Genomic DNA, 14,845 nt, shown 5'->3' on the forward strand with positions numbered 1-14,845 from the left:
CAGAAAGTCAAATTTATAAGATTAAAAAGCTTGAGCTTGGAAGTCAATATTAGGGTGAAAAAAGTCAAAGTTATGGGATGAAAAGTAGAAAATCTAAATTATAACCAGTTGTCTGCCACTGTTACTAATGTTGCTAAGCAGTTAGTGTTGGGCTAATGTAAGGCCGTTCAGCTGTTGCTGAAGTGCATACAAATGGATAATGACTATTTGGAAAATCCATCTGTACAAGGAGACAATAAAAATAGGTCTAACTGTACTGCATAACTCTAAAACTGACTTATCAAATACTTGAAATACTGTAATTTTAAACATTCTTTAAATACAGCACCCTTAATTTCATGGGGAGGATTAAGTGACTGCAAATACAACCATCAGATTTTTTTCTGAAGGCAATTCTATGAAATTATTGAGTCAAAATCAATCAAGTAACAATTAATGCTCATTTATGATAAACCTTTATTTGGCCACAATAAACCCACTGTGAGAAAGGGTACACATTAAGGCTGAAAACAAAATAAAACTCAAATTAAGATAAAAAAAAAAAAAAAAAAAAAGAAATTAAAAAACACAGTGTTCAATGTGAAGGTGACAGTTAGAGCCGAGAAGAGCAGGATTCTCAACCAGAGCTCTGCAGAGGAAAAAATCCCAAGTGTATTTTTGTATTTTGTTGTGAAAATGTCAATGTACACATAAAGAAGCAAACTATTTTACATATTAACCTCATACAAATTATTAATGACACAATTGCTACCCAAAAGCAATTTCTACTTGATAAAATCACTTTGCAAATGCAAAGTCTGCTGATAAATCATTCATGTATAAAACCCTACTGTACAAACAAACACACTCCCACACAGCTTAATACAAAACCTTACAAAGTAGAAATTTAGTGCATTCTTCAAAGCACCAGTCTGTGCCAATTACAACAACATTTGAGGTTATTCAGGAATACTTTTCCTGTTTGCAGTGATTCAGTCGTTAATAGTAGACAACAGCTTCAGAGCTGCCACAGACAACCTGTAAACATGACTTTAGAAACCAGTGGTCGTTTTAACGACCACATTTGCTGTGAAAAGCTCTTCGTCTCTTCAGGGGAAGTCTTCAGCGAGGTGCTGCAGTGTGTTCTTTTCTATACCAAGGTTGATGGCATCGAGGTAGTGAAGGAACCTGGAGGAGATGAAAATAAGGATCAGAGATTCTTGTATCTGATAGGAACGGTGCATTTTAACAGGACACCAAACACAACAGTCATGATTTGAACAGAGAGCTTACTACTTTTACTATAAAAAAACAATTCTTGGCCATAATTTTGCCATTTCTTGTTTCAAGCTTGCACCTTCACTCGTTCTGTTGGGCTGTTTGGATGAGAACCATCATCTCCTATAAGTACCTCCCCTCCATGATGGACAGAACAGAGACTCAGCTTCATGCTTGTTTAGAGCTCTGTACACTTACACGTTTATTTTTAACTCACTTACATGCATTTAGAGTTGCAGCAAAAACAAAACTGACATCCTTGTTTGAGCCGAGAGAAACCTAACCACATCCTGCATGGCTAAACCAAGATCTAATGCTGCTGGCCAAGTGAGAACGGCTCTCTACGCTCACCTTCGTTTGACTTTGCCCTGCTCTTTCAGCTGCTCGGATCTGCAGATGGTGCGGAGCGCTGGCAGAAAGTCGAGAGCAGCTGCAGGTCTGTTACAGAGCGAGCCAAACACTCCTCTGACCATCAGACTCTCCATCACTTCTCTTCTCTGCTGAACGATCCTGGAACAGGAAAAGTACTCGTCAGTACACAGCAGGCTAATGTCATCACTGCAACTCAGCTCATTATTCTGGTGTTTTCTGTGGTGTGACAGGCCCATCATAATGGAAATAGCTCACAGGATTTTGATGGTGTTTTTGCATTCTCAGTATGAGGCTCTTAATGTTTTAAACTTTGGAAATGTCATTTTAAAAAATGAGAATATCAAAGTTCATTTTCCTTGCAATTTAAGTAACAAGTAAAACTTTTCTTCCTGATTCATCTCATCAAAAGTGACACATTTCAAGGCCTTTTTTGTTTTAATCTAGATGACTACAGCTCGTGCAAATTAAAATCTTAAAATACAAGAATACGGTGAAAAGTCCAATTTGCAAAGGTTTCCTGCGCCTTTATTCCTTCACTCTGCTGCAGTTCACTCAATCACAGTCGGCGGGAAGACTGCTGACTTGATGAATTTAGAATACATGGAAGTTTCTCTTTTTGAATGAAAACAAATTTAAAAAATGAACTTTTTCATGATATTCTAATTTTTTTAGATGAACCTGTACCTGTTGCCTTTACTCAACTGAATGTTCTCCTCCCACTGCTTCAGTGTTGATTGTTTAATACTTGTTTAATATCTAGCCAATCAGATACGGTTCTGGGTGGGACATCAAGGTTTAATTGGAGATAGATGTGTTTTTACTTCAAATGATATAACTACAAACTTGGATAGTATGATAAAGAGGAAACCAGTAACAAACACAAAACATTAATTCATACTGGATCATAATCAGCATGTCTGGAGACGCAAATAATCATGCTGACACTAAAATAATAATTCAAGACTCACTGTGGTTGGCACAGGCCGTCCTGAGTGAAGCTGTAACCTTCCCGGTGAGCAGCCACAGGGAGGCTGAGTTCTGCCGCCGCCTCCTTCCAGACCTCCCCCTCAAGTTGCTGAGTGTTCTGCCACACCTCCTCCGCTGAAACCCGAAGTCTGTGGAAGCTCAGCGCCTCCACAGTGGCCGATATCTCAAACATGAGCTCCCCTCTCATCCTGCTCTCTCTCTCAGTCTCAATTCTTGGCTCGTCTGTCATTCCATCTTTCACTGCGGCCCCATCATGTGACCTTTTCTGACCACCGTCTGATTGAACCAACATGGAGGAGTCCATGTAGGAGATGTTATCTAAGAAGTCAGCCATTGACTCAAGACACTTGGAGACTGGGACGCTTTTGGCCCGCTCCTCAGGAGTCACTGGCATCCTCTTTACCTTTTCCGGCTCTGAATTCTGTGTGGTGTCCTCCGTCGCTGCAGGGGCTTCCTGGGGCTTGTTTAGAGACAGAAAACCACCTTCTGAGTCAGAGTCTGAGTCAAGTCTGCCTTTCTCTGGTAAACAGTGCCTCCTCTTGTTTTTCTTCATTCTGTTGGAGATTTTCACCGGACTGCCATCATCAGAGCAATCTGCAGACTCTGTTTCCAACAGCCTGGCGTGTGCTGGGGCCAAATCAGTGGGACAGTCCTGTGATGCTGAAACAGGCGGCTTCTGATTGTAGTTAGATGTGGTCAGCTGTGTGCGTGGTAGAGGCAAGAGTGCCTCCATGTTGGAATAAAGCAGGTCAACTCCACGTCTCTGGCTGTTCATCAGCAGATCCAGACAAATCTCCTCCTCCAACAGACTGCGGCTCTGATGAGAAAAAGGATTTAAACAAGCATAAACATCCTGCTACTCTAGCATGTTCTTTCTCTGAGGAGTTTAAATCATAAATAATGGTTTTACCTTGAGCAGCTCCCAGATGTTTCTCTCTGGTTTGGTGTTCAGCAGACTGAGCATGCTCTCAGTGCAGCCGCTGTCACACAGAGGAAGAATCTCTGCTGACTTTCTCCTTGGTTTTTGATCAGCCCCTAATGCAAAAGAAGATAATGTTTTATTTATAAGCCCTGTTTTAAAGCCCTTAAAGTATGGTCTGACAGGGAGTTACTGTTGATACATATGATTATAATTTAAAAGCCGATTAATTTCACTTTAAGGCCACAAATGCCCCAATGACGTTTTGTTGCATAGACTGACTGAAAATTGTAGATTTTGTTCACTACCTTAAGTATGGTACACTATACAAGATAATTATGCTGATTTTGGGTCAGACCCCCCCCCAAAATTAATCACTTTTTAACTATTATGAAGGCAATGAGACAAAAGGAAGGAAATCTAAACTTGGAGTAATGTCTTCAATTTAAAAAAAGCTTAGATTTCATGCTTTTTACTGAGTGCAGAGTATTTTGAGCGCCTTTTATAGATGAAAGACGGCACAAATAACTTTGCTCAAGATAACAGCAGAGAGATTTTACCAACTAATAAAAAATGGACACAATGATTGATATCAATGAAATCTGAAACCTAAAAAGCACATCATAAACATCATTCCTAACTCCCACATCAGTCTCCTCCTGCTCTTGTCCTTACCGCTTCTGTCAGTCTGTGCCACTTTGCATCCTCCTCCACTGCGAGACCAGAACTGCAGCTGCAGTAAACTCTGCCTGACATCGCCGCCGTTGACTCTGAGCAGAGAGCTCACGTCTGATTGGTCCATTCTGACGTCCTCTGTCAAACACAACAGCCTCAGGAAGCTGCTCGCATCCGCCTGAAGCATCACGAGATCAGACAAAGTTAAACAACCCATTCTGTCAAGAGAATTAGAGTCAAACTACTTAATTTAAGAAATAGCTCACTCACCACTGAGGGAGTTTTGAAAAGGGTTTCTTCAAAGCATCCATCAAACATGGCACTGAAAGCCGGATCTACAAAATACATGAGATTTACATAAAACACAAGCACAGAATCCAAATAAACTCACTCTAAAAAGGTTTCAGACTACTCCTTTCAGCTTCTTTCTATTTCTCACCACTGGTTGTGAGGATGACCGGTCTCTTGGTTGTAGTCATAAATGTCTTAATGGCAGCGATAAAACCAGAGTCGTCGTCAAAAATCACATCTACTTCTTCAAACAGAATGAGTGAGGTCGCCGTCTTCTTGTTCTGCTCTTCATTTGCTTTATCTTTAGGGGTGGTCGCCGGGGATTTGACTGCAGAGCCTTTATGCTTACTTGCAGAATCGTTGGCTTTTGTGTCTTTTTGGGATGCATCTGTAGGAAGAGAAAAGCAGAAGAGAAAAAAAATTATTAAAGAGAATGGATCCGCATTTATTCAGCTACTGATGCAAGAGATGCACTGGGATTAAGAGAAGAAGTTGTGGGCAGATGGTACCCTCTGCTGGTTATATAAAGAGCATGATATATCCTGTGTCTCAGTGATATGAACTGTACCCTCTGGAGGAAACTAAACCATCATATTGGAGGGATTTTTACCAGTTTGCTCATTCTTCTTCGTGTTTGGAGCGTCCTTGTTGGTTGGCCGGCCCATTTTAAAGAAGTTAGCTAAAGATGTAGGAGCCAGGTTTCCTCTTTTAGCCCCTCTTGGAGACTGGGGATGTTTTCTAGGGGAGGAGACCACCCTACGAGGAGAGTTTATCTTCCCTAGAAGATGGAGAAAGCAAATCATTGATCAGTTTTGAACTTAACATGCCAGCAGATCACTGAAACTGTGCCACCAGCTGTGAACTCACTGGGAGAAGATCCAGGCCTCATGGTTCCTGCGCTGCTGCTTGTGCCGTAGCTGTTAAAGTAGCTGGGTTTATGGGCGTTGACCCCCTGGCTGTCGACCTGGTGGGACTGTGTAGCTTCTTTGAGCTGGGACAGAATCAGTCGTCCACTCCGCTGAGATGAAGCATTCACCTCAAACACCTTGGGGACAAAAACCAGAGTGAAGTTTAGAAAAGAGGACGCTAAACGCAGGACGTGTCTGAGATATTTTCCTGGAAGCTTTTAGTACCTTAAAGCCAAGCTCCTGAGCACAAGCGTATACTGCAGCGGTCTTTCCAACTCCAGTGGGTCCTGTGATGAGCATCGTGTTGCACAACATGTCCTCTCCATCCTGGGAGTCGTCTTCTCCGCAGTCCCAGTCCGAGTCTGAATGCAAAGAGCAAACATGGTCAAAAACAAAAATCAAAGATGTATTTTATAAGAAGTGTCCAAAAAGAAAATATGGTTTGAAATTCCAACCATTGCTGCCTTCCTCTTCTTTCTTTTCTTTCTGTTTTTTCTTTTCTTCTCGGTCTGCACGGATCTTCCATTCCTTCAGCCAGCTGTGCAGAAATTAAAAATAACAAACTCTTTTTACTGCCCTGCTTTGGACTGACAACACTCAATATAAGGTAAACAATAGCAGTGATGTAAAAGTTTTCACCTGTGCAGCCTTCTCACTGAGGCAAGGTTTCCAACAATGTCGCAGGAGTGCTGAGGCTGATACTTGTCTGTCCATAACACGTCCTCCTTCAACAAATCTGTACGACAAACCAAAAAAATGCACTCTTATGTTTATTATGTAACAAAGGATAGAGGTGCAGAGCAATCAGAACAGTATCAACAAATAAATGAAAGAAAAAAAGCCCTCCAAGAGGACGCTTGCATTTTTACTGTAAATGCACAGTATGTAAAATTCCACCACTAGGGGGCCCTTGACCAAAACAGTAACACATTACGACAAGCTAAGACCAGCTCCACTGTTTACTTCCTGTTGATTTGAGGACTCTGCCTCATATATTTGCTAAACAAAAATGTATGTTTGTTTTCATTCATACATTTCTTGTAATTAAGGTGAAACGCACTTAAAAAGTGCACTTCCACATTCCCACTAGCAGTGGTCCCCGGATGCTCATGCACATTCTTTAATAATTTTAACACCAGCATTCATCTCCTCACCTTTTCTCTCAGTGTCTCCTCCAGACACATCATCGAGGACAACCACAGAGTCGTCTTCAGGCTGGACGGGAGCAGCTTTCACTAATCTCTGCCCTCGCCTCTTACGGCCTCCTCTTGTCGTGGTCTCTGGTGCTGAAATCTCCTCTGAAGAGTTGGCTTTCTGCTTCTTAGCTACCTTCACTGTCATTCCCTCTTCATCATCTGTCCTCTTCCTCTTCCCTCCTGCTGTGCTCGATTCTCTGCTTACAGCTTCTGGTTCTAGCAAGTTGCAGAAAAGTTTTATTTGCTTTGATGCATGAACAGCTTGTCCTGTCAGCGTTTAAAGGAAAAGTCAGAAAATCAAGCTACTTCATCCTGATGCCTTTTAGGACAAGATTACCGCTTTTATTTCAGCGAAGGACTGACCTGTGGCGCCGTTCTGCTGCTGCTGGTGGTCGATGCATCTCTTCAGGAGGCGACTGAGGAACACCTGAATTGGGAAGGCCGGGTTTGAGGTTCTGACCTCCTCCATGAGAAGCTGACGAACACTTTCAGAGATCTCAGGCCGCCAACCAGAACCCTTTAAGAGGAAAAATAATGATTTATGATTGTGATTTACAAGATTCCATCCTCTATTTTTTTGCAGATGAATAAAATACAAAACAGAGGATAAAAATCGAATTGTTTTCATTAAGATGTCCTTTAAAAGCAAGTTAAATACAACTTAATTCAGCTCCACTGGCACACAGATCACAAGTGTTTAAGGATTTTTATCCTAAACACAGAGCTAACTCAATCCAGAGCTGATCCTGAACATTTAAAGGAAATTGCAAAGAGAATAAATAGGTAAAAATAAATTCAACATACTCGTTCACAAAGGGCTCTGCAGACGGGTTTTGTCTTCATGCAGAGGGAGCCACTGACTGGCTGAGGTGGGATGAATGTTTGGCTCCAAAGCTCCTTCAGATGATGCAGCAATGAAGACTCTGGCCACGGCAGACTCCAAAGAGGAGAGTCTGACAAAACACAATAAAAATCAGATTTATCAGAATCTCATCCCTTTTTATTGGTATCTGTCACTCATTCTTAACAAAGTGGCAGCTCTAAGTTCAGACTGTTATCTAAAATAAACATGACATTTATGCACACTGGGTTCAACAGGGCCTTATTCCACTCACTAGTTCAAGAACTAAAACACATTTGACAGCAGAGACTTAAATACTATGAAGATTAAACAATTCCAGTTAACTAGAGCTAAGTCCAAAGGGTTTGTACAATTCTATGAAGAAGTTACCGTGTTGTTGCTGCTTTACGTGAACCACCGGCTGAAAGGAGGAACAGGACAATGAGTACGCCTCCTTGCTCGCAGCGGTCTTGGCGATCTGTTTCCTGAAGGACTCAGGCAGACCACTCTTCAAGAACTCTCTGCGTGCCCTGAACTGCTCATCATCCTGCGTGCAGTCAGAGCCGTCACGGCTGCTATCGTCGAAGATGGAAATCACAGCTGACGCCTTACGGGAGGATTTCTCCTGAGCCAGTGACGGCACTTTGGAGCCTGCTGGAAAGAAAATAAAACAACCTTAGAAAAAATATTCTCAAAGGCTCAGCAGGTTGTCAAATAAAGATCCATATCAGGAAAAAACCTGGGGTGGCCTTTGAGTCCTGGCTGCCAGGTTTTGCTTTTCCGAGAACGTCGTTCAGACTTCGTAAAGACTTCTGAGTTTTTCTCTTTTCTGGTGCTGTTTTAGTCTGATCTTCCTCCAGGCAAATCACAGAATCCTGACAAAATACCAACAAAACAAAGAGTTCAGAAAAACATCTTATAAGAAGCCTTTATTTATTTATTTATTTTTGGATGAATGTGATCCAAAGTCCACGATCAATACTCAAGATTTGAGCTATATCAACAAAAATGAGCATATGGTTTTTGTTTAGAACATTTTACTTTACTTTCTCTGGGGAAATGACAGAAACCCATGAAATATAACAAGATAAAACCAAACACAAAAGAGAAAGAATCAAGGAATGTTACTTTGATCTTAAGGATGATTAAAAGATGCATTTGCCAGTTTATCCATGCAAAAACAAGAGCAGCACAGTTGATCTTATCACGATGATTGCAATCACATAATTGCATCAAAGTTTGGGGTTATTTTTCATATTAAGAAGGTTTACAAAAATGCCTGAATAAAAGCCGTTAAGTTTACAATCATACCACTATTGCACTTTATAGAAGCACCCTTATCTTCAAAAAAAAAGAAAGACTTTTATTTTGGAAAATAGTAAATTATTTTGAAAGCACTTCTGTAAAACTTTAAGGTTTGACAATTTTTTATGCTCCTTAATATTTGTATGTTTTGTTTTTTTTAAATACAGACTTTAAAACTAGCATTATTCTCCTGATTTTCCTTTATAACCAAGCAAGCAGACTTATGATACCATTACTGTTAAACCATAATCACAACTGCAATATTGTCCACACTAAAAGCAATAGCACATTATAAACAAAGAAGTCTGCAGTAGTTTTACGCCAGCACTAAAATGTCTTATTAGCGGCTGTGCCATTTAATGAAAATATAAATACTACTTAATTTAAGAAATAGCTCACTCACCACTGAGGGAGTAATATAAATAAAGAAAGAAAATTAATCTGTTTTTCACCTCATCTTCACAGTAGCTCTTCTTCAGAGAGGCCTCGGTTCGTGACGATCGCCTTAAGGTGTCTTTCTCCTTGTCTGCACCTTTTTTACTCTGCTGAATGACCTTGGCTTTCTCCACCAGCTTCTTCGCCTGCTTCCTTTTTTTAGACTCAGCGGAAACCTGAAAGAAAAACAAGAGTATCTCAGCGTCTGACATAGGTAATGTTAAATACATTTAACTACTTTTAAGACATTAATCTACACTTACTTTAGCAGCCACAGGTGGGTTTTTGCCACCATTGCCTTCAGCCTTAGGTATGGAGACATTTTTCTGGACTCTCCTGAACTTAATCCTAAAAACAAAGAAAGCATCGAAATAAGAGCACAATAAAAAAAGGGGTACACTGTAACTGAAACCAGCTTCACAGTATAATGTTAGTCTCCCATTATTTGACCCAACGAGACAAATGAGCCCACACTAATTTTAATGCACAGATCCGCATTTATCAATCTGAACATAAGCATACGATAAACAACACTAAGTAATTCCTGTTACCTCTCTGACCTGGAAATTAAACCCTAACGACGGATGAAATTTCTACTTCCTTGTTGTAAACTCTGAGGGTGAGGCTGGTGTGTGTTATTTGAGTGATAATTGTTTTCAATTGCCGTATTTATCAACACCGTCTCTTTTGTAGGCTGCGATCATCCAGATACACACATTTCTCAAATCACATGTGGAACTTGTCATAAGACCATTTCTACACCCAAATCTGCGCTGGTTTCTACACAGGTCACTGATAAACCATAACAACATCCTCATTTTGATCATTTTACAGATGAAAACATTGGCTTTTAAAACAGAATCAATGCATCATCAGCTGGTTGGACAGCCATGTTTGTCTCTGTGCAGTTTCAATGACACATGGTGAAGATTCGGAGAATAGTGGACTGTTTTTCAGTATTCAGATGACTAGAAAAGCTCAAGTCCATTTACCATTAAAAGCCTGTGAAGGGTTGGTGCTAAACTTTTTTCAGTGAAGTTTTAAAAAAGCACCAATGTTTAAGACTGTTTTATTACACTGCATTGTTAAGATGGGTGTGCAAAATAATCTAGGTGCATAAATTAACCAAAATGCAACATCTGTATGATAATATATTGTATTAAGTCATCATGTTTTACCTGATTGGACTTCCTTTGGTGTCTGATGGACCCAGCATCTCTGCGACGAAGACTCCGTGTTTAGAACGCCGTCTCTTTGGAGTGGACACATCAGCAGGGCTGTCGTCAGGTAAAACAGCAACAGCAGCATCCTTTGACTCATTATGTTTCCTCAGTTTTCTGACCGGAGTTGTCGGAGCAGTTTCAGGGGTTTGTCTAGCTGCAGACTCCCTTCTGGACCTCCTTACTGCTGGGATGGAGGGAGTCGAGGTCATGTGAGGTTCCTTTTTCTGGTCATCAAGAGTTGCAGTGACCGTTTCTTCTACGGGAGCAGGAGGCTGAGATTTGGCTGCCTCTTTTTCTTCTTCACCTTTCTTTCTGCCTTTCCTCACTGGTTTCTTTTTAGCAGCTTTGTTTCCCTCAGAGGCTGCAGGCTCTTGCTCTTTGCTTTCTGTTTTTTCTCCTTCCTCTTCAGTCACTTTCTCCACCTCCTCTACAACCTTCTCCTCAGCTGGCTTCTGCTTGCTCTTTGCAGGCTTGGCTTTAGACCCATCCAGACAGGGCTGTTTGAACGCAGCCATGAACTGCTTCCTCTCTGCATCGCTGCACTTCGGCATGGATTCACTCTCCAGGACTGACAGCTCTAGATCTTCCTCCTGAAGAACCACGTTGGATTTTCGTTTGACAGCCGGAGAGGGAAGCTGTTTTTCTGCCTCCGTCTGAGAAGAGGATTTTGATTCAGCGGGACTCGTTGCACCTTTTCTCCTGTTGAAGATAGACGCTACCCTCCCCCCCACCTTGGCTGGGTCCTGTTTCGGTGAGACTGCATGGACTTCAGCCTGAATGGTGAGGGTTCGAGGTGAAACTTGAAGAGGTGGCTCACTGGAACTGACATTTTCATCAGCTTTAGGCGTTTCTATCTGCTCAGTGTCCATTTCTTCTGCCTCTGATATGATCTTACAGTCATCATATTTGCCCTGCTCATTTTCTTGACTCTGACTCCGAACAAAATCCTCGAAGGAGATTGTCACGGTGCTGTTTAACTGAGAGGCTTCATCCACGTTAACCTCCATACTAACATCACATAAAGAGCTCTCTTTTTCTTTCTCCTCTTCTTTTGAATCTTTTTCCTCCTGTTGCAGCCTTTTTCGAGAGTTTCGTGCAGCACTTTTGACTTGTTTTGCTTTCTCTTTATGGGGTACAATTGGAGATAACTCTATGCATTTCAGTTCTGGTTTAAGTTTAATGTTTTCCTTTTGTTTTGAACCATCTGCTACACTGTTTTCACCTTTATCAGCCTGCTCTAAACCCTCATCTTTAGTGTCATTTTCTGAACTTTCTGCAGACATACAAGCCTCGGCGCTAAGCTGGACCAACAGGGCCGCGGTATCGCTGCCAAGAACACCACAGCTGCTGATAACTCCTGCTGCAGAGTCTCTGCTGTCATGCTGCTCTTCCACATTCACGCAGCTGTCCTCTGATGCAGAGCTAACAGTTTCAACCTCTACTAGTTTCCTTGCTGCTTTGCTGGCCTTTCTGCTCCGTTTCTGAGGTTGATGTTTTACTGCAGCCTCTCTCACTGCAGGCTGACACGTCTGTACATTCTCCTTTGACTGCTCTGGCGAGCTGTTTCTATCCTTAGAGGATGGCGCTTTACGGTTGAAGTAGTCCATGATGTTGTTGGAGCGAGGAGGAGAAAAGGGTTTCTCTGCAGGCTTGGGTACAGGGGAGAAGTAGTTGGTGATTGTTTTGACAACAGGACTGCTAGCATCTTTACGAGATTTCTTGCAAGGCTGCCAAAGAAGTAAAACAGTTAGTATCATATGATTTAGAATATCAGTGAAGCAAATGCAGCTAATGCATGCAACAGAAATACCTGGGTGTCAAAGTCCTCGATGACAGATGCCATAGCCACAACACCAGCCATAATGTGAGACCTGACACAGGAGACAAAATTGTTTACGTCTTGAAAAGCAGTAAACCTCTGAAGCAAGCATGATAGACCTGGATGAGGCATCCTCACAAAGTGACTGAGCATGCAAGAAGGAGACTTGTGAGAGAGGCCACCAAGACACCTACTCTGAAGGAGTTCCAAGCTTCAGCAGCTGAGATGGAAGAGACTCTGCAGACAACAATTGTTGGCCTGGTTCTTTACCAATCAAAGTTTTATGGGAGAGTGGCAAAGAGAAAGCCACTGTTGATGAACACCCAAAATAAATCTGGTCTAGAGCTCACCAAAAGCCATGAGGGAAATTCCATGGTCAAGTGGAAGAAAGCTCTTTGGTCTGAGACCAAAATGCTATTTGGCCATCAAGTTGTGGGGTTACCAAATACTGCACATCACCATAAACACACCAAACCCACTGAGAAGCATGGTGGTGGCAGCATCATTTGTGGGGATGCTTCTCGGCAGCTGGCCCTGGAAGGCTTGTAAAGGTAGACAGTAAAAAGGAATGTGGGAAAAAATATAGGAAAAACCTGGAGGACAGTCTGTCAGAGAACTATGGCTTGGGAGAAGAATTATTTTCCAGCAAGACAATGGCCTGAAGCATACAGAGAAAACTACACAGAAATGGTTTAAAGATAACTCTGGAGAGGCAGAGTCAAAGCCTGGACCTCAATCCCATACAGAATTTGTGGATGGATTTGAAAAGGGCTGTTCATGCCAGATCCCCGTACAACCTGACAGAGCTAGAGCAGTTTTGCAAAGATGATGGTGGATTATTTTCTTTTGTCTGAAATGTCAGCTGTAATCATCAGAATTAAAGCAAGTTTACTTTTTGAATGAAGTCACAGGAAAAATGACTTTTCTTATGATATTCATTTTTTTAGATGCACTTGTATATGCACCAGGGTAGGGTACAATCAAATGTTTTTGTCCTGTCATGTCTGTTTCTGAAAAACAAAAGACTGCCACAAAAAGACTAGCAGCTACCTTTTAGCATATGTGTTAATAAAGACAAAAATCTAATACCATGCATCCCTAGATAACAATCCTGTCTTACAGTCCTGGACAGGATCATTACACAATAAACAACATTCAAATATCCACTTCAATATCAATATTAGATTACTTTAAACAAATAAAAATATAGTATTCTACAGAATGTAGTAGTAAAAACGCCGTATAAATGGGTAACTTTAAGAGAAGATGTTGCGTAAACAACATATTATGCTTCAAACGTCAATATTGCCTTCCTTTTGTGTGATAATTATTAATTAACACGGCATCTATTAACATTAGCTCGGTCGGTAGTAGTTTAATATGACAGACAGTGAACCAGGAAAACAAAGGTCGTTGAAAACACTCACCAATAAAGCAGAACTGCTAACTCTCCACAGCTTAGAAGCTCTCTTCTTGTCCTTTATTGAACACTTCTCTGTATGTGTGTAGAAGAACCACAGAGATAAAGTTCATGATGTGAGACTTCCAGCTGTTTGTTTTACCAGAAACATGAATCTCACTGTAAAACAACAAGCTAGCAGAGTCCGCCGGTTCCTTCTTTCTAAGCAGCTCCGCTCCTCAAAAGTGGTCCAAACATTTTCCGAAAGTCAGCCGCGGTGTCACGAACACGAGAGGGAAACCGTTACGTGCTTAAATTACGACAAAAATCGAGTAAAATGGCTAAATTCATGTTTCTTGACGTGTATAGCGCTTTCAAAAACCCGCCAGGCTGTCCAGGAATGAAGAGCGCCAAATTTACGTGAACTTTGGCATGGGGAGATCCAACCAATCACAGGACTTTGGGCAAGGAGTGACGTAGTTTGCCCTGAACAAAGATGGCGGATTGTGTTCCAGTTAATGGTCAAGGAAAATTGACAGCTACCTCTACTGGCAGCAGCTCGTACCGGAGAGAAATCAAAAAAACATGCGAAAACGAAGAGTTTAAATTATAACAAAAATCCATCGTAAGACAAATAACACAATAAGTTAATTAATAAATAAACAAACAAATTAATAAATACAGTTGTTTCTTCCCGTTTTCATTGTTGTAGCTGTATGTTTTATGGAGTTTTGGGGTTTTATGGAAACTCACAAATAACTTTTATCCTGATAACATTTAGTTTGTTGGGAAAGGAACAGTTTATCACTAATTAAGGCAATTTTGAGAATTACTTGTCATACATTTGGTGTGATTTTGTTGAAATTGCTCTTGAAATTAAATTTCATAGAACATACACTATAGGGACAAAAGTATTTGGCCAATCAGACCTGTTTCCACAAGTGATCTTACAAATGCTCTACAGAATGAATGGCAACAAATTCCCACAGAAACACTCCAAAATCTTTTAGAAAGCTTTCCAAGAAGAGCGGAGGGTATTATAGCTGCAAGAGGTGGGACAACTTCATATTAAAGTACATGGATTTGAATACAAGGTCATTACAGTCTCTGTTGTTGTAATGGTCAGGCGGCTGAATACTTTTGTCCATATTGTGTGCATTATTAAGGTAAGGCCAGGTTACTGTACTATAGTACAAAACGGACAAGCAGGAATTTTAG

The 14,845-nt window shown here is 41.1% G+C and overlaps 1 protein-coding gene across 1 annotated transcript; it reads right to left on the reverse strand.

Annotated features, from left to right (window-relative positions):
- Positions 1-470: 470 nt before the first annotated feature.
- On the reverse strand, positions 471-14,020 carry atad5a (ATPase family AAA domain containing 5a). The gene is made up of 22 exons (XM_041778523.1): positions 13,656-14,020; positions 12,220-12,280; positions 10,365-12,136; positions 9,450-9,534; positions 9,204-9,362; positions 8,186-8,321; positions 7,837-8,100; positions 7,410-7,558; positions 6,969-7,122; positions 6,564-6,821; positions 6,049-6,145; positions 5,865-5,947; positions 5,635-5,771; positions 5,369-5,546; positions 5,112-5,279; positions 4,650-4,889; positions 4,481-4,545; positions 4,211-4,388; positions 3,527-3,651; positions 2,598-3,433; positions 1,609-1,767; positions 471-1,167 (listed from the first exon to the last, which is right to left on the reverse strand). Exons 2-22 carry the CDS (start codon positions 12,268-12,270, stop codon positions 1,089-1,091), a joined length of 5,373 nt encoding a protein of 1,790 aa, XP_041634457.1. The 5' UTR covers positions 12,271-12,280; positions 13,656-14,020; the 3' UTR covers positions 471-1,088.
- Positions 14,021-14,845: the final 825 nt, after the last annotated feature.

Source organism: Cheilinus undulatus, linkage group 21, assembly GCF_018320785.1.
Source record: "Cheilinus undulatus linkage group 21, ASM1832078v1, whole genome shotgun sequence".
Lineage (NCBI taxonomy): Eukaryota > Metazoa > Chordata > Actinopteri > Labriformes > Labridae > Cheilinus > Cheilinus undulatus.

Coding starts and splice junctions, on each gene's coding strand:
- atad5a (XM_041778523.1), bottom strand. CDS start 12,270: ATGGCTGGTGTTGTGGCTATGGCATCTGTCATCGAGGACTTTGACACC. Junction 8,101..8,185: donor GGACTCAAAGGCCACCCCAG/GTTTTTTCCTGA, acceptor TTTTCTTTCCAG/CAGGCTCCAAAGTGCCGTCA. Junction 1,168..1,608: donor CAGGGCAAAGTCAAACGAAG/GTGAGCGTAGAG, acceptor CATCTCCTCCAG/GTTCCTTCACTACCTCGATG.